General features: G+C 51.3%; 1 protein-coding gene across 2 annotated transcripts; it reads right to left on the bottom strand.

Moving 5' to 3' along the window:
- Window positions 1-1,179: 1,179 nt before the first annotated feature.
- Window positions 1,180-27,130, bottom strand: IL12RB1 (interleukin 12 receptor subunit beta 1). 2 transcript variants are annotated; one of them, XM_073016806.1, is made up of 17 exons: window positions 26,957-27,130; window positions 25,149-25,208; window positions 23,540-23,654; window positions 22,589-22,758; window positions 19,203-19,342; window positions 17,976-18,006; window positions 17,430-17,549; window positions 15,698-15,780; window positions 14,284-14,521; window positions 12,405-12,572; window positions 11,234-11,371; window positions 9,003-9,158; window positions 6,910-7,044; window positions 4,939-5,035; window positions 3,847-3,922; window positions 2,583-2,774; window positions 1,180-2,304 (listed from the first exon to the last, which is right to left on the bottom strand). In XM_073016806.1, the coding sequence occupies exons 1-17, from the start codon at window positions 27,018-27,020 to the stop codon at window positions 2,299-2,301; spliced, it is 1,989 nt and encodes a 662-aa protein (XP_072872907.1). In that variant the 5' UTR covers window positions 27,021-27,130; the 3' UTR covers window positions 1,180-2,298. The 2 variants fall into 2 exon arrangements, with proteins under 2 accessions (XP_072872907.1, XP_072872908.1); XM_073016807.1 differs by having other exon boundaries at window positions 2,596-2,774.
- Window positions 27,131-27,931: the final 801 nt, after the last annotated feature.

Raw genomic sequence — 27,931 nt, 5'->3', positions numbered from 1 at the left:
AGTCTCGCTCTGTCACCTAGGCTGGAGCGCAGTGGGGCCATCTCGGCTCACTGCAAGCTCCGCCTCCCGGGTTCACGTCATTCTCCTGCCTCAGCCTCCCAAGTAGCTGGGACTACAGGCGCCCACCACCACGCCCGGCTAATATTTGAATTTTTAGTAGAGACAGGGTTTCACCATGTTAGCCAGGATGGTCTCAATCTGCTGACCTCGTGATCTGCCTGCCTCGGCCTCCCAAAGTGCTGCGATTACAGGCATGAGCCACTGTGCCCGGTAAATATTTTTTTAAAAAGAGGAAACAGATAGAAAATAACGGGTTTCAGGTAAGGCTGGATCCAGGAACCAATGCTTCATCTCAGTGCTGCTGTCCTCCCTGCAGACTCCTCTCTCAGGCAGGCGTCCCCACGGTGGGAAGGAAAAAGGCTCCAAGCTCCAGGCTTCCCTCTGTCCAGCTAAACCTCCCACTAGCGGAAGCAGGGTGCACATTTTCCCCATGCACTCTGGCAAAAGTCCCAGCTGCTACACAATAAACATTGCCTGTCTCCTACTTTTCGTATCCAAGAGACTGTGCATAGGGGTGGGTTTGTGGCCAACTCCAGGGGCCTCCAGGGCTCACACCTGCAATCCCAGCACTTTGGGAGGCCAAGGCGGGTGGATCTTGAGGTCTGCAGTTCGAGATGAGCCTGGCCAACATGGTGAAACTCCATTTCTACTAAAAACACAAAACATTTTTAGCTGGTCATGGTGGCGGGCACTTGTAATCCCAGCTACTTGGGAGGCTGAGGCAGGAAAATCACTTGAACCCGGGAGGCGGAGGTTGCAGTGAACCAAGATTGTGCCACTGCACTCCAGCTTGGGCAACAAGAGCGAAACTCCGTCTCAAAAAGAAAAAAAAAGGAAGATAAACGCTCAAGGGAGAGCAAGCCTGGTGGAGGGAACGGCTTGAGCAGAAGCTGGGATGTGGCAGATCCGGAGCAGGGTGGGGGGCATCTGCAAAGCTCTGAGCAACCACTGTGTGGCTAGGGCACGGGAGCCCAGGCCTCTGTTTCCCCATCTGGATACATCCATGGGGAAACGGAAGTCCCCCCACCAAAGGGTCGGGGCCTGGGACTCTTGCCTCCTGGCCCTACTGGCTGCAAGAGGTCTCTCCCCGAGAGGTCTCATCCTTTTTTGCCACAAAATTCAGTAGTTCTGGGCTTTAATCCCCCTCCTCTGAAACCGGAAAAGTCTGTTTAGCAAACACGGTAGGAGGAGGCAGGGCGGGTCCGGCCGGGGAAGCGCGCGCCGCTGTTGCCACCTGGTGGCCATGGGGGGAATCTGAGACTACCGGCTAATCGCCGGGACTGGGGTGGGATTTCAGGAGCCCCCCAACACCTCGGCTCAGACCGCAGTGGAGATCAGGGGGAGGCGGCCGCAGAGCGTGGGCAGAAAGAGGGAGGATTCAGGGTGTGTAAGGGGGCAAGGGTCCTGCTGTGAGTTGCTGGGCGTGAAGAGGAAAGAGCGTAGGGGCAAACCACGGTTCCTGTTACGGGAGTGCCTGGCTGCTCCACTCCCCCTAGGCCGTCCCTTCCCCTGCTCAGTCCCAGCTTAGCAGGGTTCCCAGCTCTCATCTGGCTCTGTCTCCCCCAGATTAGGTGCTCCTGGAGGAGACCCAGAGGAAGAGATTAATAAATATATGTGGAATGAATGAATGAATGAATGAATGAACTCAAAGGCTCGCGTTTTGAGATTTTGAGGACATTCAAGCTTCAAACGGGAAAAGATACCCAATAGGAGGCTCATTTACGATGATTGTGAACAGCTGTGTAAGGTCATTATCATCACCCCCATTTTCTAGGGGCGTGGGGGTGGGATGGGAGGACCATCATTTTTTCCACAATGTTTACAGTCCCCTTCCCCCATATGCCTGGATCCTCCGAGCTACAAGACCCCCACAATGCTGCAGGGGCCCTTGAGTCCAGACTCCCCATCCAGTGCTCCTGGGGGTGGATGCCCAGCCCAGGGTCCGGGGATCCGTCTGAGTCCCCTTTGCCCCCATTCCCAGTCTATTCTACTCCAGAACAGGTCAATGGCAGGGTCTGCTCCTGCTCCACGGATGCCAGGCCCAGCAGGGTGCAGCAGCTTCTATTTCATGGCAGCATCTAGGGTTCCCCCACTGGATGTGTGGCAACAGGTGCCGGGCAGAGAGGAGGCAGGTGCACTGGAGCCTGGAGGAGCTCTGGGTTATCTGGGTCCAAATTTGACTCCTGTGTGTGCTGCGTAGCCTCAGGCGAGTCACTCACCCTCTCTGAGCCTCAGTGATCACATCTGTAAAATACAACATTTATGGTTCCTTTCAGGGGGTGGTTGTGGGAATTTGGTAGGGAATCATGTGAGTGGATGGAATGGGCTGGGTATGCCATAAATACTTAATAACCAGCCGTTGTGATTGAGATAGTCGCTCTTCCTGTCTGTAAGACAAAGTGGATGTTCCCGTTTCTCCCTCAAGCCTCCAGGCCCTGATCTTCCAGGAGCGATGGACATCTAGCCCCCCACCCCCGGGCAGGGTTGCACCCCTGACCGTCTGGCCCATCGGGCCCCAGGACCTTGGCCTTGCACCTGTCTCCATCCTCCAAGGACAGCTGTGTATCCAGGGCCAGCTCAGGGGCACCCTCAGGTAGCTCTGCCTTCTCAAGAAGCTCATTCCTCTCGCCTTTGTCCCAGGACATCTCCACCACCAGGGCCTCCTGCAGGGATGCCTCTTCCTGGAAGTCCACTGGGTTGATCCACTGCCAAGTCTGCAGAGGGAGGGTAGGGCCACAGCTGTGAGCAGAGTTCTACTTCCTATCCACAGCAGGATGGAACGGACCGGGTCTCTGCTGGCTAAATTCTCTAAAATCCTGAGACCTGGCTGGGCGCACTGGCTCACACCTGTCATCCTCGCACTTTGGGAGGTTGAGGCGGGTGGATCACTTGAGGTCAGCAGTTTGAGACCAGCCTGGCAAACATGGCCAAACCCCATCGCTACTAAAAATACAAAACTTAGCTGAGCTTGGTTGTGCACGCCTGTAATCCCAGCTACTTGGGAGGCTGAGGCAGGAGAATCATTTGAACCCAGGAGGCAGAGGTTGCAGTGAGCCGAGATGGCGCCACTGCACTCCAGGCTGGGTGATATTGCAAGACTCCATAAAAAAAGAAATATATATATATATATATATATATATATATCCTGAGAGCAATTTGAGGATGAACTCTGCCTCACTGACCCCCATTCAGCCCCTCTTAGGAGGAGCACTTCCCTCTCTCTTTGGGAAATTTCCCTCCCCTCTTTTCACAGATGGTGTGGCTGACAGTGCAGTGGCCCCACCTCAGCTCTAGCACTGGTCATGTGACCCTGGCCAGCTCACCCTTCAGACCCTTCCCTAACCCTCTGGTTCCAGCCATAGGCTCAGGGAAGAGCCTGTGAACCAAGCTGGACCAATCAGTGATGGCCCTGAGACTTTTGCCCCAGTTAATGGGGAGAATGGACACCCTGCTTCCAATCAGAGAAGGCTCAGCATGCCTGGGGGAGAACCCTGAATGGGCAGCTCTGAGATAGACCCCAGTCGCTGGATTCAGCCATATCTAGAAGCCCACTCCCTTAGGATTTTTCCATCAGGTGTCCTTTATAATAAAGCCACTTTGAGTTCTGTTTCTAGTGCCAGGAAATGGACCTCTGCTTGCCTGTCTTTAAAATGGGAAGGGGTTTGGAGCACTGGTTTTGGAGTTCTTACCTTGATGGATTGGGGGAGAATAAAATGAGCTATACGCGACCCTTGTCCAGTGTGTGCACCCAATAAAAAGACTTAGGATTAGAAAAGGAGTCCTTACCTCCTTCCCTGCAGGGAACTGAATGGCGGAGCTGGCACAGGGTGTGGGCAGCGGCGGGCACAGGTGCCGTGTGGCCCTGAAGAGGAAAGGGGGACGGTGAGAGGAGCTGAACCCCCTTTTTTTTTTTTTTTGGAGATAGAGTCTCGCTCTATTGCCCAGGCTGGAGTGCAGTGGTGCGATCTAGGCTCACTGCAACCTCTGCCTCCTGGGTTCAACTGATTCTCCTGCCTCAGCCTCCCGAGTAGCTGAGATTACAAATGCGTGCCACCACACCCGGCTAATTTTTGCATTTTTAGTAGAGACAGTTTTCACCATGTTGACCAGACTGGCGTCCAATTTGTGGCCTAAATCGATCTGCCTGCCTCAGCCCCCCAAAGTGCTGGGATTACAGGCATGAGCCGCTGCGCCTGGCTTGAAAGCAGCTTTCAATCAGACATGCCCACCAGTGTCGCCGCCCCTTTCCATGGGAATGACCCAAGGACCCAAAACTTACTACCCTTCCCTAGAAATTTCTGCATAGGATCACTTGAGGTCAGGAGTTCAAGACCAGCCTGGCCAACATGGTGAAACCCTGTATCTACTAAAAATACAAAAGAAATAGCTGGGTGTGACAGCACGCACCTGTAGTCCCAGCTACTTGGAAGACTGAGGCATAAGAATGGCTTGAACCTGGGAAGAGGAGGTTGCAGTGAGCCAAGATCGTGCCACTGCACTCTAGCCTGGGTGACAGAGTAAGACTCCACCTCAAAACAACAACAACAACAACAACAAAAGAAAATAAAAGAAAAAAGAAAAAGAAATTTTGCATAAACTGCGCTCTTAATCTGTATGTAATTAAAAGTAAGTATAAATCTGACTGCAAAACTGCTCTCAGTGGCTAATCTCCGCCTACAGGGAAGCCGTGCTCTGCAGAGGCAGTCACGGAGCTATAACTGCTTCTTCAGTAAAGCTGTTTTCTTCTACCTCTGGCTTGCCCTTGAATTCTTTCCTAGGCAGAGCCAAGAACCCAATCAGTGGGCTAAGCTCCACTTTGGGGCTCCCCTGCCTGGCATCATTACCATTGCTATGGTAACGGTAAGTGGTGTCAATTACCTGTTCAGGCCAAGGTAGCCAAGGACGCCCACGAGAAGGATGCTCAGGAAGCTCCCCAGGGAGGCGAAGAAGATGAACCAATCAGAAACCTGCACTTCTGGAGTGGGAGAGCGTGGGTTGGCAGAGGGCTACCTCCTGCCTCTTCCTCAGGGAAGGAGCTGGGAGGGCCTGGCTTCTCCATGAACTTGCTGCTGACCCTGGTGCACATACCACAAGCTTCTCACTGGGAGACCACAGAACCCACCTGCCCGGTAGCTATCAAGGAATAAAGGCCTGGCATGCAGGAAGTGTTCAAGACTCTGTAATTCCAGGCCGGGCACAGTGACTCATGCTTGTTACCCCAGCACTTTGGGAGGCCAAGGCGGGCAGATCACCTGAGGTCAGGAGTTCGAGACCAGCCTGACCAATATGGTGAAACCCATCTCTACTAAAAATACAAAAATTGCCGGGCGTGGTGGCTCACGCCTGTAATCCCAGCACTTTGGGAGGCCGAGGCGAGCGGATCACAAGGTCAGGAGATCGAGACCACGGTGAAACCCCGTCTCTACTAAAAATACAAAAAATTAGCCGGGCGTGGTGGCGGGTGCCTGTAGTCCCAGCTACTCGGGAGGCTGAGGCAGGAGAATGGCGTGAACCCGGGAGGCGGAGCTTGCAGTGAGCCGAGATCGCACCACTGCACTCCAGCCTGGGCGACAGAGCGAGACTCTGTCTCAAAAATAAAAATATAAATATAAATAAAAATACAAAAATTAGCTGGGCGTGGTGGCGGGCGCCTGTAATCCCCACTACTCGGGAGGCTGAGACAGAAGAATCGCTTGAACCCGGGAGGTGGAGGTTTCAGTGAGCCGAGATCGCATCATTGTACTCCAGCCTGGGCAACACGAGAGAAAATCTGTCTCAAAAAAAAAAAAAAAAAGACTCCGTAATTCCAATAGCCTACACATAGGGCACATGTGACTGCCCCTGGACCCAGGCCTGCCTGCCCCACACCAACCCTGACTCTTTTGTTCTCTGGGTTCTAGTTGGTTCTCTTGGAACTGAAAGGACACCGTGGCATGTACAGGGATCATTTGATCTCTGAATCTCTTATAACCATGCACCCCAGACAACAGAGCCTGCGTTGTTCTCTTCCTTCTCCTCCTTCTCCTCCTCCCTCTTCTTCTCTTCCTCTTCCTCTTCTTCTTCTTTCTCCTTCTTCTTCTTCTTTTTTTTTTTTTTTTTGAGACAGGGTCTTGCTCCGTTGCCCAGGCCAGAGTGCAGTGGTGTGGTCACGGCTCACTGCAACCTTGAACTCCTGGGCTCAAGCCATCCTCCTACCTCAGCCTCCTGAGTAGCTGAGACTACAGGTGTGTACCACCACACCCCACTATTTTTAAAATATTTTTTTTGTAGAGATGAGGTCTCACCATGTTGCCCAGGCTGGTCTTGAACTCCTGGGCTCAAGCAATCCTCCAGCCTCAGCCTCCCAAAGTGCTGGGATTACAGGCGTGAGCCACGGCACCGGGCTTCGCCTGCGTCCTCCTTATTTTTGCATTGATTTATTTCTCGCTCAATGAACAGATTCCTGCACCTCCCTCCTCCCCAAGAGCCCCCAGATACTTTGACACATCTACCCCCAACCCACGGTGTCAGACCAGGGAGGAGGGACAGTTGTAGACAAGGGCATGGCCAGAAGGAGGCAGAGAAGGCTTGCTGGAGGAGGGAACTTTTGAGCTGAGTTTTGAAGGATGAATAGGAGTTGGACCGTGGGGAAAACAAACACTCTAGGCAGGAGGGAGGGAAGGGCCTGCATGGGCAAGGCTCCTGGAGTGTGAGAGGAAGCTGCAAGAGAAGGCAATGGGAGCAGGTTGAGCTGCTGCTTTCTCCTGAGGGCAGTAGGGAGCCATGGAGGGAATGAGGGTGAGGGCAGGGCTGCTAAGATCATTATGGGAAGCGCAGTGCAAATAACTGGGTCCCACCCCCTCCACTCACTGATGCTGAAGCGCTGGGGCTGGCTCCAGGCACCCCTCAGCCACGCCGTGTCTGCTCGCACCTGCACTGTGTAGGCTACACCAGCCCGCAGGTCACTGAGGGTTACTTGGGTCTCTGTGGGCTGCACGGGATGCTCTGCAGTGGGAGAGGCAACCCTGAGTCCTGGGACCCCTGGAGGCAGGGCTTGGACACAGGATCAAATTGAGGACTAGCTAAAACAGGTGCTGGGCTTTCCATAAGACACGCCCACCAGTGTGCCATGTCAGTTTACCATTACCATGGCAATTACCACCCCTGTCCATGGCAATGATCCCACAACCCGGAAGTTACCACCCTCATCCTAGGTATTTCTGCATAAACTGACCTTTCATTTGCATATAATTAAAAGCGGGTATAAATGTGAGAGGTAACTACCCTGCCTGTGGGGTGTTCCCGCTCTGCAAGGAGCAGGACTTCTGCTGCTGCCGTACATGGCCACTTCAGTAAAAGTTTCTAACACCACCGACGTGCGCTTGAACTCTTTCCTGGGGAAAGTCAAGAACCCTCCCAGCCAAACCCCATTTTGTGGGCTTTCCTGTCCCTCATCAGATCCCCCCTCCAGGCCTCGGTTTCCTCATCTGTGGCATGGAGATAAGTCATCCCTGCCTGATGAGAGTCCAGCTGCTGCTACATGTGAGGGGCAGCCTCCCATGGATGAACCCAACACACCATAAGCACTTAGCTGGTGCCCACCCAGCCTTCTCCAGGGTCTGCAAGGGGTGATCAAGACCCTCAAGTTCAGCTGGGTGCAGTGGCTCATGACTAATCCCAGCACTTTGGGAGGCCAAGGCGGGTGGTTCACCTGAGGTCAAGAGCTCGAGATCAGCCTGGTCAACATGGTGAAACTCCGTCTCTGCTAAAAATACAAAAATTAGCCAGGCATGGTGGCAGGTGCCTGTAATCCCAGCTACTTGGGAGGCTGAGGCGGGAGAATTGCCTGAACCCGGGAGGCGGAGGTTGCAGTGAGCTGATACTGTGCCACTGCACTCCAGCCTGGGTGACAGAGCCAGACTCCCTCTCGAAAAGAAAAAAAAAGAAAAAAACCCTAGCCTGGGCAATATAGCAAGACCTTGTTTCTACAAAAAATAAAATATTAACTGTGCACGGTGGTGTGTACCTGTTTCCAGCTACTAGGGAGGCTGAGGTGGGAGGATCGCTTGAGCCCAGGAAGTTGAGGCTGCAGTGAACTATGATGGCACCACTGCACTCCAGCCTGGGCACAGAGTGAGTCCCTGGCTATAAAATTTAAAAATAAAAAAGGCCGGGCGCAGTGGCTCACGCCTGTAATCCCAGCACTTTGGGAGGCCGAGACGGGCAGATCACGAGTTCAGGAGATCGAGACCATCCTGGCTAACACGGTGAAACCCCGTCTCTACTAAAAATACAAAAAATTAGCCGTGCGCGGTGGCGGGCGCCTGTAGTCCCAGCTACTCGGGAGGCTGAGGCAGGAGAATGGCGTAAACCTGGGAGGCGGAACTTGCAGTGAGCCGAGATCCGGCCACTGCACTCCAGCCTGGGCAACAGAGAGAGACTCCATCTCAAAAAAATTTAATTTAATTTAATTTCAAAAAAAACCCAAAACCCTGAAGTCTAATTATCTTGTTTTTGTTTTTTGTTTGTTTTTGTTTTTGTTTTTTTGAGACAGAGTTCTTACTCTGTCGCCCAGGCCGGAGTGCAGCGGTGCAATCTCGGCTCACTGCAATCTCCGCCTCCCGGGTTCAAGCGATTCTCCTGCCTCAGCCTCCCGAGTAGCTGGGATTACAGGCATGAACCACTATACCCGGCTAATTTTATATTTTAGGAGAGACGGGGTTTCTCCAAGTTGGTCAGGCTGGTCTCCAACTCCTGACCTCAGCTGATTGACCCGCCTTGGCCTCCCAAAGTGCTGGGATTACAAGCCCGAGCTACCGCGCCCAGCCAATTCTCTTGTTTTAAGGGTCTGATAACCAAGGCTCAGAGAGGGACAGCAAGGTGCCCAGGGTCACACAGCAAAGGAGATCTCAGGCTAGGATCCTCCCTTCTTACCTGAGCCACATCTGCACTGCCTCACGTACCTGACACCTGGTTGCTGTCTTCATCTCGGCAGCGGACAACATACTCCTTTAGGACGCCGGGACAGGTGCTCAGCAGGGATGGTGCCCAGTCCACAGACACTGAGTCCAAGCTATGATTCTTCACCGAGACGTGGTGCGGTGTCCCAGCTGCTGAGGCTGCAACCAGTACCATTGTCATAGTAAACGCCAAGAGTGCTGGTCGAGGCCTGCCACAATGACTCGCTCCTGTAATCCCGGTACTTTGGGAGGCCGAGTTGGGTGAGTCATTTGAGGCCAGGAGTTCAAGACCAGCCTGGCCAATATGGCAAAACCCCTTCTCTACTAAAAATACTAAAATTAGCCAGGCATGGTGGCGGGCACCTGTAATCCCAGCTACTCAGGAGACTGAGTCAGGAGAATCACTTGAGCCCAGGAGGCAGAGGTTGCAGTGAGCCTAGATGGTACCACTGCATTCCAGCCTGGGCGACAGAGCAAGACCCTGTCTTAAAAAAAAAAAAAAAGCCCGCCACAGCGACTCATGCCTGTAATCCCAGGACTTTGGGAGGCCAAGGAGGGCAGCTCACTTAAGGTTAGGAGTTCGAAACCAGCCTGAGCAACATGGTGAAACCCTGTTTCTACTAAAACTACAAAAATTAGCCGGGCATGGTGGTGGGCGCCTGTAATCCCAGCTACTCGGGAGGCTGATACAAGAGAATCGCTTGAACTCAGGAGGCAGAGGTTTCAGTGAGCCAAGACCGTGCCACTGCATTCCAGCCTGGGCCAGAGAGTGAGACTCTGTCTCAAAAAAAAAAAAAAATGGAGTGCTGGTTGAGCACTTCCTGAATGCCCAGCCTCCCACTGTCCAGAGACGGGGGTAGCACTGGCACAGAGTCAGGTGGGCTGGGTTGTAATTCTGGTTCTGCCACTCAGTCACTGTCATTTTCCTTCCCTGGGCCTCAGTTTTCCTATCTATAAAATGGACAATGCTGGCCAGGCGCAGTGGCTCACACCTGTAATCCCAGCACTTTGGGAGGCCAAGGCAGGTGGATCACGAGATTAGGAGTTTGAGACCAGCCTGGCCAACAGGCTGAAACCCCGTCTCTACTAAAGATACAAAAAATTAGCCAGGCATGGTAGCGCACATCTATAATCCCAACTACTCGGGAGGCTGAGGCAGGAGAATCGCTTGAACCCGGGAGGCGGAGGTTGTAGTGAGCCAAGATTGTGCCACCATTGCACTCCAACCTGGGCAACATGGCAAGACGCTGTCTCAAAAAAAAAAAAAAAAAAAAAAAAAGGACAACGCTGTTAAGCCAGACAGAATGGCTCACACCTGTGATCTCAGCACTTTGGGAGGCTGAGGCTGGTGGATCTCTTGAACCCAAGAGTTCAAGACCAGAAGACCAGCCTGGGCAACATAGCAAGACCCTGTCTCTACAGAAAGAAAACAATTTGCCATCCATGGTGGCCTATGCCTGTAGTCCCAGCTACTCAGGAGGCCGAGGTGGGAAGATCACTTGATCCCAGGAGTTCGAGGCTGCAGTGAGCTATGATTGCGCCACTGCATTCCAGCCTAGGAAATAGAGCAAGACTCTGTCTCCAAAAAAAGAAAAATATGAACAATGCCACTCAGAATGTCTTTGTCCACTGTCCTGACCTCCATATGTCTGGCCTGACGTGCTGCAGGTGCCTCTAAATGCTCATTCTCTTCTCCTGACACTGAAAATTCCTGCTGAATCCTCCACAGAGATAAACCCGCAGGTGGCTGAGTGCAGCGGCTCACACCTATAATCCCAGCACTTCAGGAGACCAAGGTGGGAGGATCGCTTTAGTCCAGGAGTTTGAGACCAACTTGGGCAACACAGCGAGACCCTGTCTCTATTTTATTTTATTTATTTATTTTGAGACAGATTCTTGCTCTGTCGCCCAGGCTGGAGTACAGTGACACGATTTCGGCTCACTGCAACCTCTGCCTCGTGGGTGGGTTCAAGCAATTCTCCTGCCTCAGCCTCCCGAGAAGCTGGGATTACAGGCACCCACCACCACACCTGGCTAATTTTTGTATTTTTAGTAGAGACAGTGTTTCACCATGTTGGCCAGGCTGGTTTCAAACTCCTGACCTCAGGTGATCCACCCACCTTGGCCTCCTAAAGTGCTGGGATTACATGTGTGAGTCACCACGCCCAGCCTCTATTTTTTTTAATTATTTAAAAAGAAAAAATAATGTAAACCTGCAGGTTTGGGTCACTTACCATTGCCCCCAAAGTGGTAGGTGGACAGGACCGTAGACCACAAGGTGAGCTTCTTTGGGTGCGCAGAGGCAAAGATAGTAATGTGGTAACACTTTTCCTGCCCCATTGTCCCAGACTCTCGACTCCAGCTGTAGGTTGCTGGAAGGATAAGCAAAGACCAGGCCATTCAGTAGATTGTGTTCCCACCTCTGCACCTTTGCATTGGCTGTGCCATCTGCCGGGAACCCCCAGAAAATTCCTACTCATGCTTCAAAGCCCTTGCACCAATATCCCCTCCTCCAGGATCTCCTCTCTATGCAATGCCCCCAACCCCATCCCCATCCTCCTCTAACCCAGCCCTTACTCCATGGAACCAGGGCTTCTTTTTTTTTTTTTTTTTTTTTTTTTTTTTTGAGGCGGAGTTTTGCTCTGTTACCCAGGCTTGAGTGCAATAGTGTGATCTTGACTCACTGCAATCTCCACCTCCCGGGTTCAAGGTATTCTCCTGCCTTAGCCTCCTGAGCAGCTGGGATTACAGATGTGCATCACCATGCCTGCCTAATTTTTATATTTTTAGTAGAGACAGGGTTTCTCCATGTTGGCCAGGCTGGTCTCGAACTCCTGACATCAGGTGATCCACCTGCCTCAGCCTCCCGAAGTGCTGGGATTACAGGCGTTAGCCACCTTGCCAGGCCAGTGGGGTCAGGGGTTCTGTGTCCAGTTCTGTCTCCTCAGGCTGTGAATTCCTCAAGGAACAGGCTGAGGTTGAGGCTTTCTGGGGCTCTGGCAAGGCCCAGAGCAGGAAGCAGGAGAGTGAGAGGCTACCTGAGCCTCACAGTCCCCCCTTTCCCTAAAGACTCCTCATTAATTTGCCACCAGCATCTCACGAACTGCCACCTTCCCTGGCGCAGTTGAATATTTAACAAACACCTTAGAATGTGAGATTCATTACCTGCAGGTGTGCGATCTGCCTGGAACTGAGCTCAGGATGCCAGCAGGAGGTTCCAGACCCATATGGGTGAGAGGCTCTGAACCTCACCCTGTCCCTACCTCTGTGTGACCTCAAGTAAGCAGCAACACCTCTCTGGGCCTTAGACACCCGCTATGTGCCTTCCCTGCAGGTTTGAACCCACCAGGAGCTAAAAGGGAGGGCACAGAGGAGGAGCAGAGGCAGGCCATTCCAGGCCATTACCCATTCCAGCTGGATCCGGGTCTTGCGGCGCAGTCAGGTTGCAGGTGGCAAGGCTTCCGTCCTGGCCCACGGGCTGCCATTCAATGCAGTACGTCGTGCTCTGAGCCCGGGCTGGCCAAGACATAGTGGTTCCGTTGGTTCCGACGCTGATATTCAGAGTCACTGGTTCTGGAAGGAGAGGGGAGAGACCCATCAGACAGTTGCCGTCCCTCTCCCCAGCCCCCTTCTCTGGCTCCTGCAGCCTCTCTCCCACACTTTCGTCTATACCTCTGACCCTACAGACCAGGGGTGTCTGTGTTTGGCTGTTTCCCTGCACTGGAGGCTGCCTGGGGAGTCAGGCACAAAGAGGGTAGCAGATGGCGTTTTTTTTTTTTCTTTGGAGATGGGGTCTTGCTCTGTTGCCCAGGCTGGAGTGCAGTGGCATGATCTCGGCTCCCTGCAACCTCCTCCTCCCGGGTTCAAACGACTCTCCTGCCTCAGCCTCGAGAGTAGCTGGGACTACAGGCACGTGCCACCATGCCCGGCTAATTTTTTTCTTTTCTTTTTTTTTTTTTTTTTGGTGGAGGCAGGGTTTCACCGTGTTGCCCAGGCTGGTCTCAAACTCCTGACCTCCAGTGATCCACCTGCCTTGGCCTCCCAAAGTGCTGGGATACAGGCGTGATCTGCCGCATCCAGTCAGCAGATGGTGTTTGAATGAGCTGAGTCCTCCTCCAGCCTAACTGCTGTCTCCTTGCCAGGATATTCACCATGAGGCCTTCCTGTACTGCCATTACACCCACCTCCAGCCTTGTAGGCGTCTCCGGCTGCGGCAGATACCTGGCCGCCCACCGCTTGCCTCGCCTGGGCGGAGAGTGAGGTGCAAGACCAGGCTCCCCGGCCTGTCTGGCTCCACTGGTGGTCTCATGCCAAACTCAGAAGCACGAGCACACACCCACTCAGTCCCTGGGCAAATCTCTCCCACTCCCTCCCGCCAGGGTGTCTGCACGAATGTCAGGGACGGATACTGCTTGCAATTCTGGGGATAGCAACAGCCGTTTATTGAGTACCGACTGCATGTGCCAAGCCAATGCTGAGAATTTTACAGGCACCATTTCACTATGATATGGGACCAGGCTGGGTGTGGCGGCTCACACCTGTAATCCTAGCACTTTGGGAGGTGGAGATGGGTGGATCGCTTGAGCCCAGGAGTTCGAGACCAGCCGGGGCAACATAGGGAGACCCGTCTCTACAAAAAATAAAAATTAAAAATTAACCAGGTGTGGTGGTGCACGTCTGTAGTCCCAGCTACTCCGGAGGCTGAGGCGGAAGGATCACTTGAGTCTGGGAGTTCATGGCTGCAGTGAGCCATGATTGCACTCCAGTCTGCCAACAGACTGAGAACCTAGCTCAAAAATAATAATAATAGTAGGTCGGTCACGGTGGCTCACACCTGTAATCCCAGCACTTTGAGAGGCTGAGGCAGGTGGATCACCTGAGGGCAAGTGTTTGAGACCAGCCTTGGCAACATGGTGAAACTCCATCTCTACTTTTTAATACAAAAATTAGGCTGGCATGGTGGCTCATGCCTGTAGTCCCAGTGCTTTGGGAGGCCAAGGCAGGTGGATCACCTGAGGTCAGGAGTTCGAGACCAGCCTGGCCAACATGGTGAAACCCCATCTATACTAAAAATGATCCACCTGCCTTGGCCTCCGAAAGCGTGGGGATTACAGGCATGAGCCACTACACTCGGCTGATTACTGATTTTTTTGATATACCCCTAAATTAGGCACTGCTTTAAAATTTTCTGCTTCACTCCTCTCACCTTGGTCTAGCTGAGGCTCAGAGTAGGTGCTCAGCTCTGAGGGGCCCTCATACCACCCTCCCCACCCAGAGGAGGCACCTGTGTGGGTGTCAGCAGGAATGTGCCACGTCTGGTTTGGGCCAGGACCAAATCGGTTCGAGGAGATGATGGCCACGTTGTAGGCAGCACCCGAGAGATAGGGCATTTTCTCCAGGGGCAGGATCCTGGTGGCCTTGGCCTTACACGGACAGGACAGCATGTGGAGCTGTAGTTGGTAGGTGACCTCCGCTCCAGGTGCCGGCCCTTGACAGCCTTCTGGAAGCTCCAGCTGGGTTGGCTGTCAGGAGTATGAAAGACAGCTTGTGGGGACCTGATCACATTCATCATCCCATAGGGAGACAGCAGGACACAGCCTATGAGGACAGACTTGGCCAAAGGCCACAGTTGATAACATGCATGAAAAATTAAAAAAATAATAAACCTCAATGCTGGCAAAGCTGCTGTGACATAGCCATTCACCGCCCGCACACATCTAGCTTGGGGGAAGTGGGAAACTGACAAAACCCACTGACATTCAGGAAAAAAAAATGTTTCCATCTTTTAACCCAGTTACCTCAAGCAGAACATTGTTCCTTAGGAAAGGAATTTGAGTTAGAGGAACATAGGAAGTAAAGGATTTTTGCTACAGCCTTATAGTAACAGCCCATTAGGGACCTGGCTAAGATGACTATGGTAAAGTCAATGAATGGAATATTTGCCAGTTTTGTCTCAACAGAAATAATCCCTCTGTGCCTCAGTTTCCCTCTCTGTAAAATGGGGCTAATCAGACTGCACTTAATGGGTTGTTTTGGGACTTTTTTTTTTTTTTTTTTTTTGAGACAGAGTCTCACTCTGTCGCCCAGGCTGGAGTGCAGTGGCACAATCTCAGCTCACTGCAAGCTTCGCCGCCTCTGGGGTTCACGCCATTCTCCTGCCTCAGCCTCCCGAGAAGCTGGGACTACAGGCGCCCGCAACCACGCCCGGCTAATTTTTTTTTTTTTTTTTTTTTTTGTATTTTTAGTAGAGATGGAGTTTCACCGTGTTTGCCAGGATGGTCTCGATCTCCTGACCTCGTGATCCGCCCGCCTCGGCCTCCCAAAGTGCTGGGATTACAGGCGTGAGCCACCGCCCCCGGCCTGTTTTGAGACTAAAAGCAATAACCTGCTACCCAGGCAAATGCAGTCATCATTGTCTCCTTCCTGGCCTTCTGGCTTCTGTGCAATTCCCACACACTCTGTTTCTCACACGGGAGCCAGGGAAAGCCTGTGAACATCTGAGTCCAGTCATGTCCCTCCCCTGCTCACACACACTCCATGGCTCCCTATGACCTTCAGAGTTAAACCCACAATCTGCCTACTTACTGCCACCTCTACTTCTCTTCCCCCTCCATCTCCCACTTGCTCGTCGGCCTCCAGCCTTTTGCCTCCTGCTCCCCATCCCAGGCCACCCCACAGCCCTGTGACAGCCCCGTTACCTGCTCTTTCAGGGTCAGCCGCCTCCTCCCGTCCCGGCCCAGCTGCTCCACTGAGAATCTCACCTGAGGCTGTGGGGGGTTTTCTGCAATCAGAACCAAACCAACCAGACGAATTGGAAGGAGAGAAAGACTGATGGATGTTTTCTTTGTAAATGATGGATTCTCCACATTCACAAAGTGAAAATCCCTTGCTGCCCCAAATTGTAGAAAAGAGAAAAAACTGGAGGAAGAAAAATTAACACCGTTCGCATCCCCAGGGATAACTGCCACCTGTAATTTCATGTTGTCTAAGGTTTTTTGTTTGTTTGTTTGTTTTTTCGTTTGTTTTCTACTGCCCGGGCTGGAGTGCAGTGGTGCGATCTTGGCTCACTGCAACCTCTGCCTCCCGGTTTCAAGCGATTCTCCTGCCTCAGCCTTCCGAGGAACTGGGACTACAGGCATGCACCACCACGCCTGGCTAATTTTTTATTTTTAGTAGAGACGGGGTTTCACCATGTTGGTCAGGCTGTTCTCAAACTCCTGACCTTGTGATCTGCTTGCCTCGGCCTCCCAAGCTGCTGGAATTATAGGCATGAGCCACCTCGCCTGGCCTCTGAGTTTCTCTTTGAATGCAAATGTACTTCTCGGCATGGTTTTGTTGTTGTTGCTGTTGTTTTATAGACTAGAGACAGGGTCTCGTTTTGATGCCCAGGCTTGTCTCAAACTCCTGGCCTCGAACAATCCTCAGGCCTCAACCTCCCACAGTGCTAGGATTACAGGCATAAACCACAGCACCAGGCCTTTCTGCATGGTTTGAAACCCTCTCACTCATTTCCCTGTTGCCCAGGGTCAGGGCAGCAGCCATTTAGTACACCCTGCCACCTGCAGGTGACATTGTCCTTGAGACACTGTGAGGTTCAGCCTGATGATTCTCACTTGATAAAGCTCTGTAGCGGGCGGAGTGCAGTGGCGTGTGCCTGGAATTCCAGTACTTTGTGAGACCAAGGCGGGACGATCACTTGAGGCCAGGAGTTCGAGACCAGCTGGGCCAGCATGGTTAAACCCCATCTCTGCTAAAAATAAAAAAAATTAGCTAGGTGAGGGTGCGGTCACCTGTAGTCCTATCCGGGAGGCTAAGGCAGGAGAATCACTTGAACCCGGGAGGCGGAGGTTGCAGTGAACCAAAATCGCACCACTGCACTCCAGCCTGGGTGACAGAGCAAGACACTGTCTCAGAACAAAACAAAAAACCCTAAAGTGAGTGTAGCAAGACCAGATGCCGCATTGTCAGGGTTTGAACACCCATTTCTCCCTCTGCCTTATTTCTAACACTTACCACCTCGTTTCCAATACCTGCTGCCTTATTTCTTTTTCCATCTTATTTTATTATTATTATTATTATTATTATTATTTTACTTTTTGAGACAGAGTCCGGCCCTGTTGCCCAGGCTGGAGTGCAGTGGCGTGATCTCCGATCAATGCAACCTCCACCTCCCGGGTTCAAGCGATTCTCCTGCCTCAGCCTCCCAAGTAGCTGGGATTACAGGCATCAGCCACCACGCGTGGCCCCATTTTATTTTATTTTTTAGAGATGGGGTCTCACTATGTTGCCCAGGCTGGTCTCAAATCACTGGCCTCAAGTGATCCTGCCTCAGCCTTCTGAGCAGCTCGAACTACAGGGGTGCGCCACCACCTCCAGCTGCTGCCTTATTTCTAACGCTTGCCCCTGTTCCTGTGCCCGGAGTGATCTTACCAGGGGGAACACACACAGGGCTGCTCCACTTGCTCCAGGAACTCCCCTGGCTCCCCAGCCGCCGTCGTCGGAGCTGGAATTCCTGGGCCACATTCATCTCCAGGGGACAGAGGCAGGACTCTGGGGAGAAGCAGGTCAAACATCAGGCTGTAAGAATTGTCCAGGACTTGGCACCAGTCACTTAGCCATCATGCATTTATCAAGCTCCAACTGTGTACAGAGCCATGTGCTGGGTCCTGGGGGCTCAGCAGAAGCAGGCCAGGCCCTGTCCTCTTAGGGCCTCCAGGATCACCCACATCCATCCCTGCCCTCAGTTCAAGTCCTGGCCATGGCCATCCCTTGGGTCATGACCTTGGCCAAAGGCTTCTCACCCCCTCCAAGTCTTGATTTGTTTCTCCACTTGGAATATGGAAATAATCCAATACTGAACTATGAGGCAGGGTAAGAGGCATACGAAAAATTCAGCATTGGACCTGGCATACAGTAGGCGCTCAATTAATGCCAACTTGTTGCAGCTGTTGTTGTCATTACTATTATTATTCTCACCAGTATCATCATCCTGAGGTCCACAGTCGCCCTAGAATAAGAATGTATTCATATATTGTTTTGCGTTTTAATGCTGAAAAATATTTGCTGTTTTACAATTATTTATTTATTTACTTATTTATCTGAGACAGGGTCTCACTCTGTCATCTAGACTGGAGTGCAGTGGCGTAATTATGGCTCACTGAAGCCTCAACCTCCCAGGGTTCCGTGATCCTCCTGCCTCAGCCTCCTGAGTAGTTGGGACTACAGGCACGCACCATCACACCTGGCTAATTTTTGCATTTTTGGTAGAGACAGGGTTTCGCCATGTTGCCCAGGCTGGTCTCAAACTCCTGGCCTCAAGCAGTCCCACCCCAGCTCAGCCTCCCAAAGTGCTGGGATTACAGGTGTGAGCCACCGCACCTGGCTAAATTTTTTTAAATTAAAGACTATACCTTCAGGGATTATTTCTATAGTTAATTACTAGAGAACCTTCTCTAGGTTCAAATCTTCTTTAGAAACATATAAAGCAGTAAAAAATTATTATAACTAAATTTTAAAAATTAATAATTATTTTTTCTAAACACAATGTGGGATCCTGGATTGAATCTGGGAACAGAAAAAAGACATTCCTGGAAAAATTGGTGACATTCAAATAATGCCTGGAGTTTACATAAGACATTAACATTTAGAGGAGTTTGGGTAAGGGGTATATGGGCATTCTCTGCACTAGTTTATATAGTAACATTTCTGAAAATTGAAGATTATTCCAAAAGAAAAAAATTATTTTAAAACATTTTAGTGGGAGCCAGGCGCAGTGACTCGTGCCTGTAATCCCAGCACTTTGGAAGGCCAAGGTGGGCAGATGACCTGAGGTCAGGAGTTTGAAACCAGCGTGGCCCACATGGCGAAATCCCGTCTCTACTAAAAATACAAAAATTAGCTGTGCGTGGTGGCAGGTGCATGCCTGTAATCCCAGCTACTCGGGAGGCTGACGCAGGACAATCGCTTGAACCTGGGAGGTGGAGGTTGCAGTAAGCTGAGATCGTGCCACTGCACTCCAGCCTTAGCGACAGAGCAAGGCTCCGTCTCAAAAAAAAAGAAAAAAGAAAAAGAAGAAACCACCTGAGGGGCTAGAGTGGGGGTTAGTTGGGAGTGGGGACAGACACAGTGATGGTGAGACTGATTTGGGGGTGAAGGTGCCCTGGAGAGGCCCGTGTCCACCCTGGACTTGGGAAATAAACTCACCAACTTCCATGAGCTGCTGGGCGTCCGGTGCCGGAACTGCACCTCAGCACCAACCTGGTCATCCGGGGTCTCCCACTCCATACGCAGCTGCCCAGCCAACTTGGACACCTTGATGTCTCCCAGAGGAGGCTTATATTTAACTGGAAGCAGAGGCAAGGATTGGCGAGGGGCAGCCCACACATATGTCAGTTAATGGGCCCTGAAAATCTACCCGGTCCAGGGTAAGCAACTGAATCCCTAAATATGAATTAGCGGACACCTTGCAGGTCCCAGCTAAGCCTGGTATACTATGATTCAAAGAGTCAAGATTTATACACAAGCCACATATGGTGGCTCACCCTGTAATTCCAGCATTTTGGGAGGCCAAGGCAGGAAGATCACTTGAGTCCAGGAGTTCGAGACCAACCTGGGCAACATAGTGAGACCCCCATGTCTACATAAAAATTAGCCGGGCATGGTAGTTCATGGCTGCGGTTCCAGCTACTTAGGAGAGTGAGATGGGAGGATCACTTGAGCCTAGGAGGTTGAGGCTGAAGTGAGCCCTGATCGCACCACTGCACTCCAGTCTAGGAGACAGAGGGAGACCTTGTCTCTAAAAAATCAACAAATATGGCCAGGCACAGTAGCTCATGGCTGTAATCCCAGCACTTTGGGAGGCCAAGGAGGGTGGATCATCTGAGGTCAGGAGTTTAAGACCAACCTGGCCAACATGGTGAAACACCGTCTCTACTAAAAATACAAAAATTAGCCAGGCATGGTGGTGGGCGCCCATAATCCCAGCTACTTGAGAGACTGAGGCAGGAGAATCGCTTGAACCCGGGAGGCGGAGGTTGTAGTTAGACGAGATCGCACCACTGCCCTCCAGCCTGGGTGACAGAGCGAGACTCTGTCTCAAAAAAATAAATAAGGCCGGGCGCGGTGGCTCAAGCCTGTAATCCCAGCACTTTGGGAGGCCGAGACGGGCGGATCACGAGGTCAGGAGATCAAGACCATCCTGGCTAACCCGGTGAAACCCCGTCTCTACTAAAAAATACAAAAATCTAGCCGGGCGAGGTGGCGGGCGCCTGTAGTCCCAGCTACTCGGGAGGCTGAGGCAGGAGAATGGCGTGAACCCGGGAGGCGGAGCTTGCAGTGAGCTGAGATCCGGCCACTGCACTCCAGCCTGGGCGACAGAGTGAAACTCCGCCTCAAAAAAAAAATAAAAATAAAAATAAAATAAAAAATAAATAAATAAATAAGTTAAATTAAATTAAATTAAAATTTAAAAATAAATAAATAATTTTTCATAAAGATTGATACACAGGATCCTGCTAAGTGAAGATAACTTTAAAATATTAACACCCATTGCTGGCAAGGCTGTGAAGAGACAGGTACTTTTGTGAATTGCTTGGCAGAGGATAATTGATTCTGACAAGCAATTCACAAAAGTGCCTGCTTTTGAGGGTGATCCGCCCGCCTCGGCCTCCCAAAGTGCTGGGATTACAGGCATGAGCCACTGTGCCCAGCCAATTCTTTTTTTTTTTTTTTTAAGAACTCTCAGGGAAATTGTACTTAGTTTTTAGATCCGTTTCAAGGAACCTGACCTAAGGAGAGACATAAATTAACATAAATTAGTCTTGCTGCACTGTGGCCATACCCTGCCTGATTCTTTATTATATCATTGTATAAATTTAAGGGGTATGATGGTTTGATGTACATATCCATAGTGAAATGATTACTACAGTAAGCAATGTAACACGTCCATGGCCAGGCACAGGGGCCCACGCCTATACTCCAAACACTTCGGGAGGCCAAGGCGGGAGGATCATTTGAGCCCAGGAGTTTAAGACCACCCTGGCCAGCATAGCAAGACCCCATCTCTTAAATATATATATATATACACACACACACATATCCATCACCTTCTATAATTACTTTTTTGATGTGTGATGAGAACACCTAATTTTTTTTTTTTTTTTTTTTTTTTTTGAGACAGAGTCTCGCTTTGTCACCTAGGCTGGAGTGCAGTGGCATGATCTTGGTTCACTGTAACCTCCATCCCCCAGGTTCAAGCGATTCTCCTGCCTCAGCCTCCCAAGTAGCTGGAATTACAGGTGCCCGCCACCACACCCAGCTAATTTTTGTATTTTTAGTAGAGACGGGGTTTCACCATGTTGGTCAGGCTGGTCTTGAACTCCTGACTTCAGGTGATCCTCCCACCTTGGCCTCCCGAAGTTCTAGGATTACAGGCGTGAACCACCACACCCAGCCCTAAAATCTGTTATTTTAGCAAATTTTCAATATACAATATGCTATTTTTAATTATAGTTCTCTACTGTACATTGGAACTCTAGACTTATTTATGCTGCGTAACAGCCAATTTTATTCCTTTGACCTACATCTCCCCCATTTCCTCCTTCTCCCCATCCCCGGTAACCACGGTTCTACTTTCAGTGTCTAGATATTCGACCTTTTTTTTTTTAAAGATTATACATGTCAGTGAGATCATGCAATATTTTTGTTTCTGTGCCTGGCTAACTTCACACAGCATAATGTCCTCCAGCTTTGTCCGTGTTGTGGCAAATGACATGATTTCCTTCATTCTTTTCTTTTCTTTTCTTTTCTTTTTTTTTTTTTTTTTTTGAGACAGCGTCTTGCTCTGTCATCCAGGCTGGAGTGCAGTGGTGTGATCTCGGCTCACTGCAACCTCTGCCTCCCAGATTCAAGCCATTCTCCTGCCTCAGCGTCCTGGGTAGCTGGGATTGCAGGCACGCGCCACCACACCAGGCAAATGTTTTGCCTTTTTTGTGTGTGTTGCTATTGTTTTTTAGATGGTGTCCCGCTCTGTCGCCAGGTTGGCGTCCAGTGGCTCAATATCGGCTCACTGCAACCTTTGCCTCCTGAGTTCAAATGATTCTCCTGCCTCAGCCTCCCCAGTAGCTGGGACTACGGGCGCGCGTGGCCTGCGCCTGGCTAATTTTTATATTGTTAGTAGAGATGGAGTTTAACCATGTTGGCCAGGATGGTATGGATCTCTCGACCTCGTGATCCGCCCACCTCAGCCTCCCAAAGTGCTGGGATTACAGGCGAGAGCCGCCGCACCCAGACAAATACATGGTGTTGAGTCATGAGAACAGATATTAAGAACCCAAGCAGCTCCTGGTAGCATTATGGACAGCAGAGAGAAACCAGAAGCAGCCTAAGTGCCCAGGAATAGGGGATTGGTAAGAGGACCATGAAAGACTGCTTTGCCACAATAGTGTTTGTGTGACACTACATGAAGTGACAATGGCTAGTAGTATCAAGTCTCTTGCCAGGGGCCAGGAATCCCCCTCCAGCTCCATCCAGCCTTGCAGCCTGATGGCCTCTGGGTATAAAAGGGACAGCGGGGAGAACAAGGTGCTAACCTGACGTGTAGAGCTGCAGGGTCACCTCAGGAGACTTCTCTGTCTGGTTCCTGGCCCAGGATTCCACCCAGAGTGTGACGGTGTGCAGCACAGACACCCCGGCCTGGTCGGAGAACTGCAGCCTGGTGGCTGAGCCTGCGGCGAAGTAGCAACAGCGCCCGGAGCTAAGGCTGCAGCAGGAAGGAGCGTGTCAGTGCCAAGTCTGGGGTCCTGGTGGACCCCACAGCCGACTTTGTGCACCAAATCCCAGCATCATTTTATGGGTGTTTGTTTGTTTGTTTGTTTGGAGATGGAGTCTCGTTCTGTCGCCCAGGCTGGAGTGCAGGAGTTTAAGACCAGCCTGGCCAACATGGTGAGACCCTGTCTCTACTAAAATATACAAAAATACAAAAATTAGCAGGCGCGGTGGCGTGTGCCTATAGTCCCAGCTACCCAGGAGGCTGAGGCAGGAGAATCACTGTAACTCGGGAGGCAGAGGTTGCCATGAGCTGAGATCATGCCACTGCACTCCCGCCTGGGCAACAGAGCAACACTCCATCTCAAAAAAAGAAAAAAGAAACAAGTAAGTAGATGCATGGATGGATGGAAGGATGGATGGATGGATGGATGGATGGATGGATGGATGGATGGATGGATGGGAGGATGGATGGAAGGATGGATGGATGGATGGATGGATGGATGGATGGATGGATGGATGGATGGATAAGTGAAAGGGTGAAGAAAAAAGGAGGACTAGAGAGACCCTCATGGCCACCCACCCTGGGATGCCTACCCTCGCTGACCATCCCCCACCACAATCCTCCAACCCTTTCTTCTTAGATGAGAAACAGAAGCCCAGGGAGGAGTGTTGACCCAGCCAAGATCACGCATCCGAGAGTAGGGGCACCAGAAGGGGTTGGAGCAAGAGTGGGATGGTGGGTGAGGGTTTAGGAATGGTAGAGGGGTCCTCACCAGCACCGCAGGAAGTGGCTGACCCCAGCTGTGGGACCCTCATACTGCCAGGAGCACTCGTAACCAGCGCTGGATATCCGATAGCAGCTCAGGTCTCTAGGGCCTGAGGCTGTGCCTGGAAGAGATCCTGTAGGCTTGGGAACAGACCAGAGTCTGGAGGGGTCTTTGTGCCCAGGACAAATCTTTGTGATGCTTACATCTTTCAGTGTCACCTCAGCCTAAACCCTCCCTGCGTCCTTCCTACCTCATCTCCCTCCATCTCTCGCCTCAACCTATTCGGAATCCTCAGCCTTCGAACTCGTCCTCAAAGAGGCCAGATGTCCTGCCACCTCCCTCTCTATTCCTCACCCTCCTTCTGGTGTTGTTTTTTTTTTTTGTGGGGGGGGGTGCCCTGGGCCCCAGCTTCCCTCCTCTGGTTCTTCAAAACACATCATCACATGCAGTATAGACATTTGTTTGCCTGTTGTCTATCTCCTCCACTAGGCTGTGGTCTTGGGAAGTCAGTTGAGCTCACAGCCCCCTATGTCTAGATCCACGTGCGCACATAGAAGGTGCTCAGTAAATCATTATCAAACAAGAGAATGGACGGTGTGTCTGCTCAGTGTCAGACCCTTTGCAGGGTGCACTATGAGCATAAATGTTCCAACAATATGGCCGGGCGCGATGGCTCATGTATGGAATCCCAGTACTTTAGGAGGCTGGGGCGGGTGGATCACCTGAGGTCAGGAGTTCGAGACCAGCCTGGGCAACATGGTGAAACCTCGTCTCTACTAAAAATACAAAAATTAGCCGGTTGTGGTGGCGGGCACCTGTATTCCCAGCCACTTGGGAGGCTGAGGCTGGAGAATGGCTTGAACCTGGGAGGTGGAGGTTGCAGTAAGCTGAAATCAGGCCACTGCACTCCAACCTGGGCAGCAAAACAAGACTCTGTCTCAAAAATAAATAAATAGGCCAGGCGAGGTGGCTCATGCCTGTGAGCACCCAGTACTTTGGGAGGCCGAGGCGGGTGGATCATGAGGTCAGGAGATCCAGACCATCCTGGCTAACATGGTGAAACCCCGTCTCTACTAAAAACAATACAAAAAAATTAGCCGGGTGTGGTGGCGGGTGTCTGCAGTCCCAGCTACTCAGGAGGCTGAGGCAGGAGAATGGTGTGAACCCCGGAGGCAGAGCTTGCTGTGGATCTGGATCATGCCATTGCACTCCAGCCTGGGTGACAGAGCGAGACTCCGTCTCAAAAAGAAAAAACAAACAAACAAACAAATAAATAAATAAATAAAATAAATGTTCCAATAATTTATTGGCGGGGGGGGGGCTTCAAAATGCTTAAAAGGTACTTTCTCCCATGTACCAACCAATCTGAACGGACATAGACACCAGCCCTGAGACCATGCTAGGGAAGTGATGAGGTCAGAGAGGCGGCTGGCTGCTCCAGGGCACCTTGAACCTGTTGAGAATGGGCCAGCAGGTGGTGGGGTGGGGGCTCCCAAGACCACAGGCAGGGCTGGGTCTTCGGCCGGGTGGCAGAGGCCATGGGAGGGGCTGCTGTGGATGGGGTCAGGTAGAGCCCTACGTAATCCTCAGCCAACAATGAGGAACTGCTTCGAACCTGAGTCTGCATCCGGATATGGTGGGTCCTGAAAACAGCACTCACTGGTTCTGCAGGCAGCTGCAAAGGCAATGAAGACATAATGACATCCCTGGCCTTGCACTGTGTGGGGAGAAGGGCTCGGCCTTGGGGTCTACACCCAAGTGATCATCAGCCCTCCCACCCACCCACCTTCCCATCTATGCACCCACTTACCACCACTCATCCATTCATCTGCCCATGTATTCATCCACCCATCTACCCATCCATCCATGTATTTATTCGTCTATCCACCATCTACCCATCCAAATCCACCCATGAATTCATGCATTCATCCATCCATCCATCCATCTATCCATCCACCCACCCACCCACCTACCATCCATCCATCCATGTACTCATTCATCTGTTCACCCATCTACCCATCCATCTATCCAATCATCCATGTATTCATTCATCCATCCACCCATCTACCCATCTATCCATCCATCCACCCACCATCCACCCATCTATCCATGTATTCATCCCTCCATGTATTCATGCATCCATCCACCCATCTACCTATCCATCTATTGATCAATCCATGTTTTCATTCATCCATCTACCTATCTACCCATTCATCCATCCATCCACCCCACCACCCATCCATCCATCCATGTATTAATCCATCCATCCACCCCACCATCCACCCATTTATCCATCCATACACCCACCCATCCATCCATTTATCTAGCTACTGATATATCCATCCAGCCACACATCCATCCATCCATCCATTCATCCATCCATCCATGTATTTATTAATTCATCCATCCATCATTTACCCACCCATCCACCTGTCTATCCATTCATCCACCGCCCTTTAGTCCTCAGAGGTTGAGATGCATATTTGGGAGACACTCTCAGGAGGTCCCCCAGCAGGAAAGAACAGTAAGACCAACAGTCTGGAGGGCAGAGAGAAGTGGGGGTGTGCCCGGGGTGGCACCAGTGTCTGAAGCCAGCATGGGGAGAGACAGTAGAGGGTGCATGGCAAGGAGAGGCCTGCCAGGGCTGGCCCAGGCAAGCACACTTGGCCCACTAGCAGTTGGGGCAATAATTAATAACATTTCCCCAGGAGGCAGCGACCTCCTTCAGCCACTGGGACCCTGTCTCTGTAAAAAGTACGCGCCAAAAAAATTAACCTGCACGGTAGTGTGCGCCTGCAGTTCCAGCTGCTCAAAGAGCTAAGGCAGGAGGATCACTTGAGCCCAGGTGGTCAAGGATGTAGTGAGCTATGATCAGGTCACTGCACTCTAGCCTGGGCAACAGAGTGAGACCCTATCTCAATAAATAAATAAAAAGGGTATATGGAAGGATGTGCATAGGTTAAATGCAAATACTTCACCATTTTATATCAGGAACTTAAGCATCCTTGGATTTTGGTATCTGCAGAGGGTCCTGGAACCATTGCCCCATAAATACAGAGACAACTGTATACATTATATTATGTATGTCTATCTATTGTAAACTACATACATAAGATACTATACTATGTATCCCTATTAGATACATACTTGCTTTTCATTCCTTCCTTAGTCTTTTTTTCTCACTGAACTCGGGGAGGTGGTGGAAAAGATTTAGTGCATTTCACAGAAGAGAAAATCAAGACCAGAGGAAAGATGTCTAAGTTCGATCCCAGAAGCCATGACTGCCCATCTCCCATTTGACAGCAGGAAAGACTGAGGCACAGAGAGATGAAACCAACCCGCACAGCAGGCCCACAGCTCTCCACACATACACGTGCCTCCCCCAAGCAAGACGAGCCGCCATACAAGGGTCGGGGGACTCACCACCCTGCCTGGACCGCAGGAAGAGGAGGAGGAGGGGGACCACCCAGGTCACCAGCGGCCCCATTGGATCCACGCAGAGCCCCACAGCCCCAGGGGAGCCTCTCTGCCACCTGCGAGGTTCAGCCACCCCGTCCCCACTCCGGAACACATTGAAGCTGAACAAGGGAAAAAGACCAAAAAAAAAAAAAAAAAAAAAAAAAAAAGGTGAGTGTCACAGCCCATCCCTAGGGCAAGTCAAAGCGAAAGAGAAACCCAGGAAGTCAGCTCCGTGGTGGTGGTGATGGTGGTGGCCACAGACTAACCTTTGGAGCAAGTCAGGGTTCTAGGGGTTCTGCCCTGCTGGCCCCAGACCTGAACTGAACACCCAGATGCCAGCCCCATGGGCCACCTGTAGTTTCATGCACTTGACCAGGTCCCTGGCCCTCTCTAGCCGATTTTTTTTTTTTTTTTTTTTTTTTTTTTTGAGATGCAGCCCTGCTCTGTCACCCAGGCTGGAGTGTGGTGGCATGATCTCCACTCACTGCAACTTCCACTTCCCGGGTTCAAGCGATTCTCCTGCCTCAGCCTCCCGAGTAGCTGGAATTACAGGCAACTGGTACAACACCCGGTTAATTTTTGTATTTTTGGTAGAGATGGGGTTTCACCATGCTGGCCAGGCTGGTCTCTAACTCCTGACCCCAAGTGATCCTCCTGCCTCAGCCTCCCAATGTGCTGGGATGACAGGTGTGAGCTACCGTGCCCAGCTGCCAAATTCTTTTTTTCCTTCTTTTGAGACAGGGTCTTGATCTGTGACCCAGGCTGGAATGCAGTGGCCCAATCACGGCTCACTGCAACATCAACCTCCCCAGGCTCAGGCCATCCTCCTACCTCAGCCTCCCCAGGAATTGGGACTACAGGCGTGCACCACCATGCCCAGCTAATTTTTGCAATTTTTTTTTTTTTTTTTTAGAGAGGGGGTTTTGCCATGTTGCCCAG

Source organism: Chlorocebus sabaeus, chromosome 6 (assembly GCF_047675955.1).
Source record: "Chlorocebus sabaeus isolate Y175 chromosome 6, mChlSab1.0.hap1, whole genome shotgun sequence".
Classification (NCBI taxonomy): Eukaryota; Metazoa; Chordata; class Mammalia; order Primates; family Cercopithecidae; genus Chlorocebus; species Chlorocebus sabaeus.
This window is presented reverse-complemented; position numbering and strand designations above follow the sequence as displayed.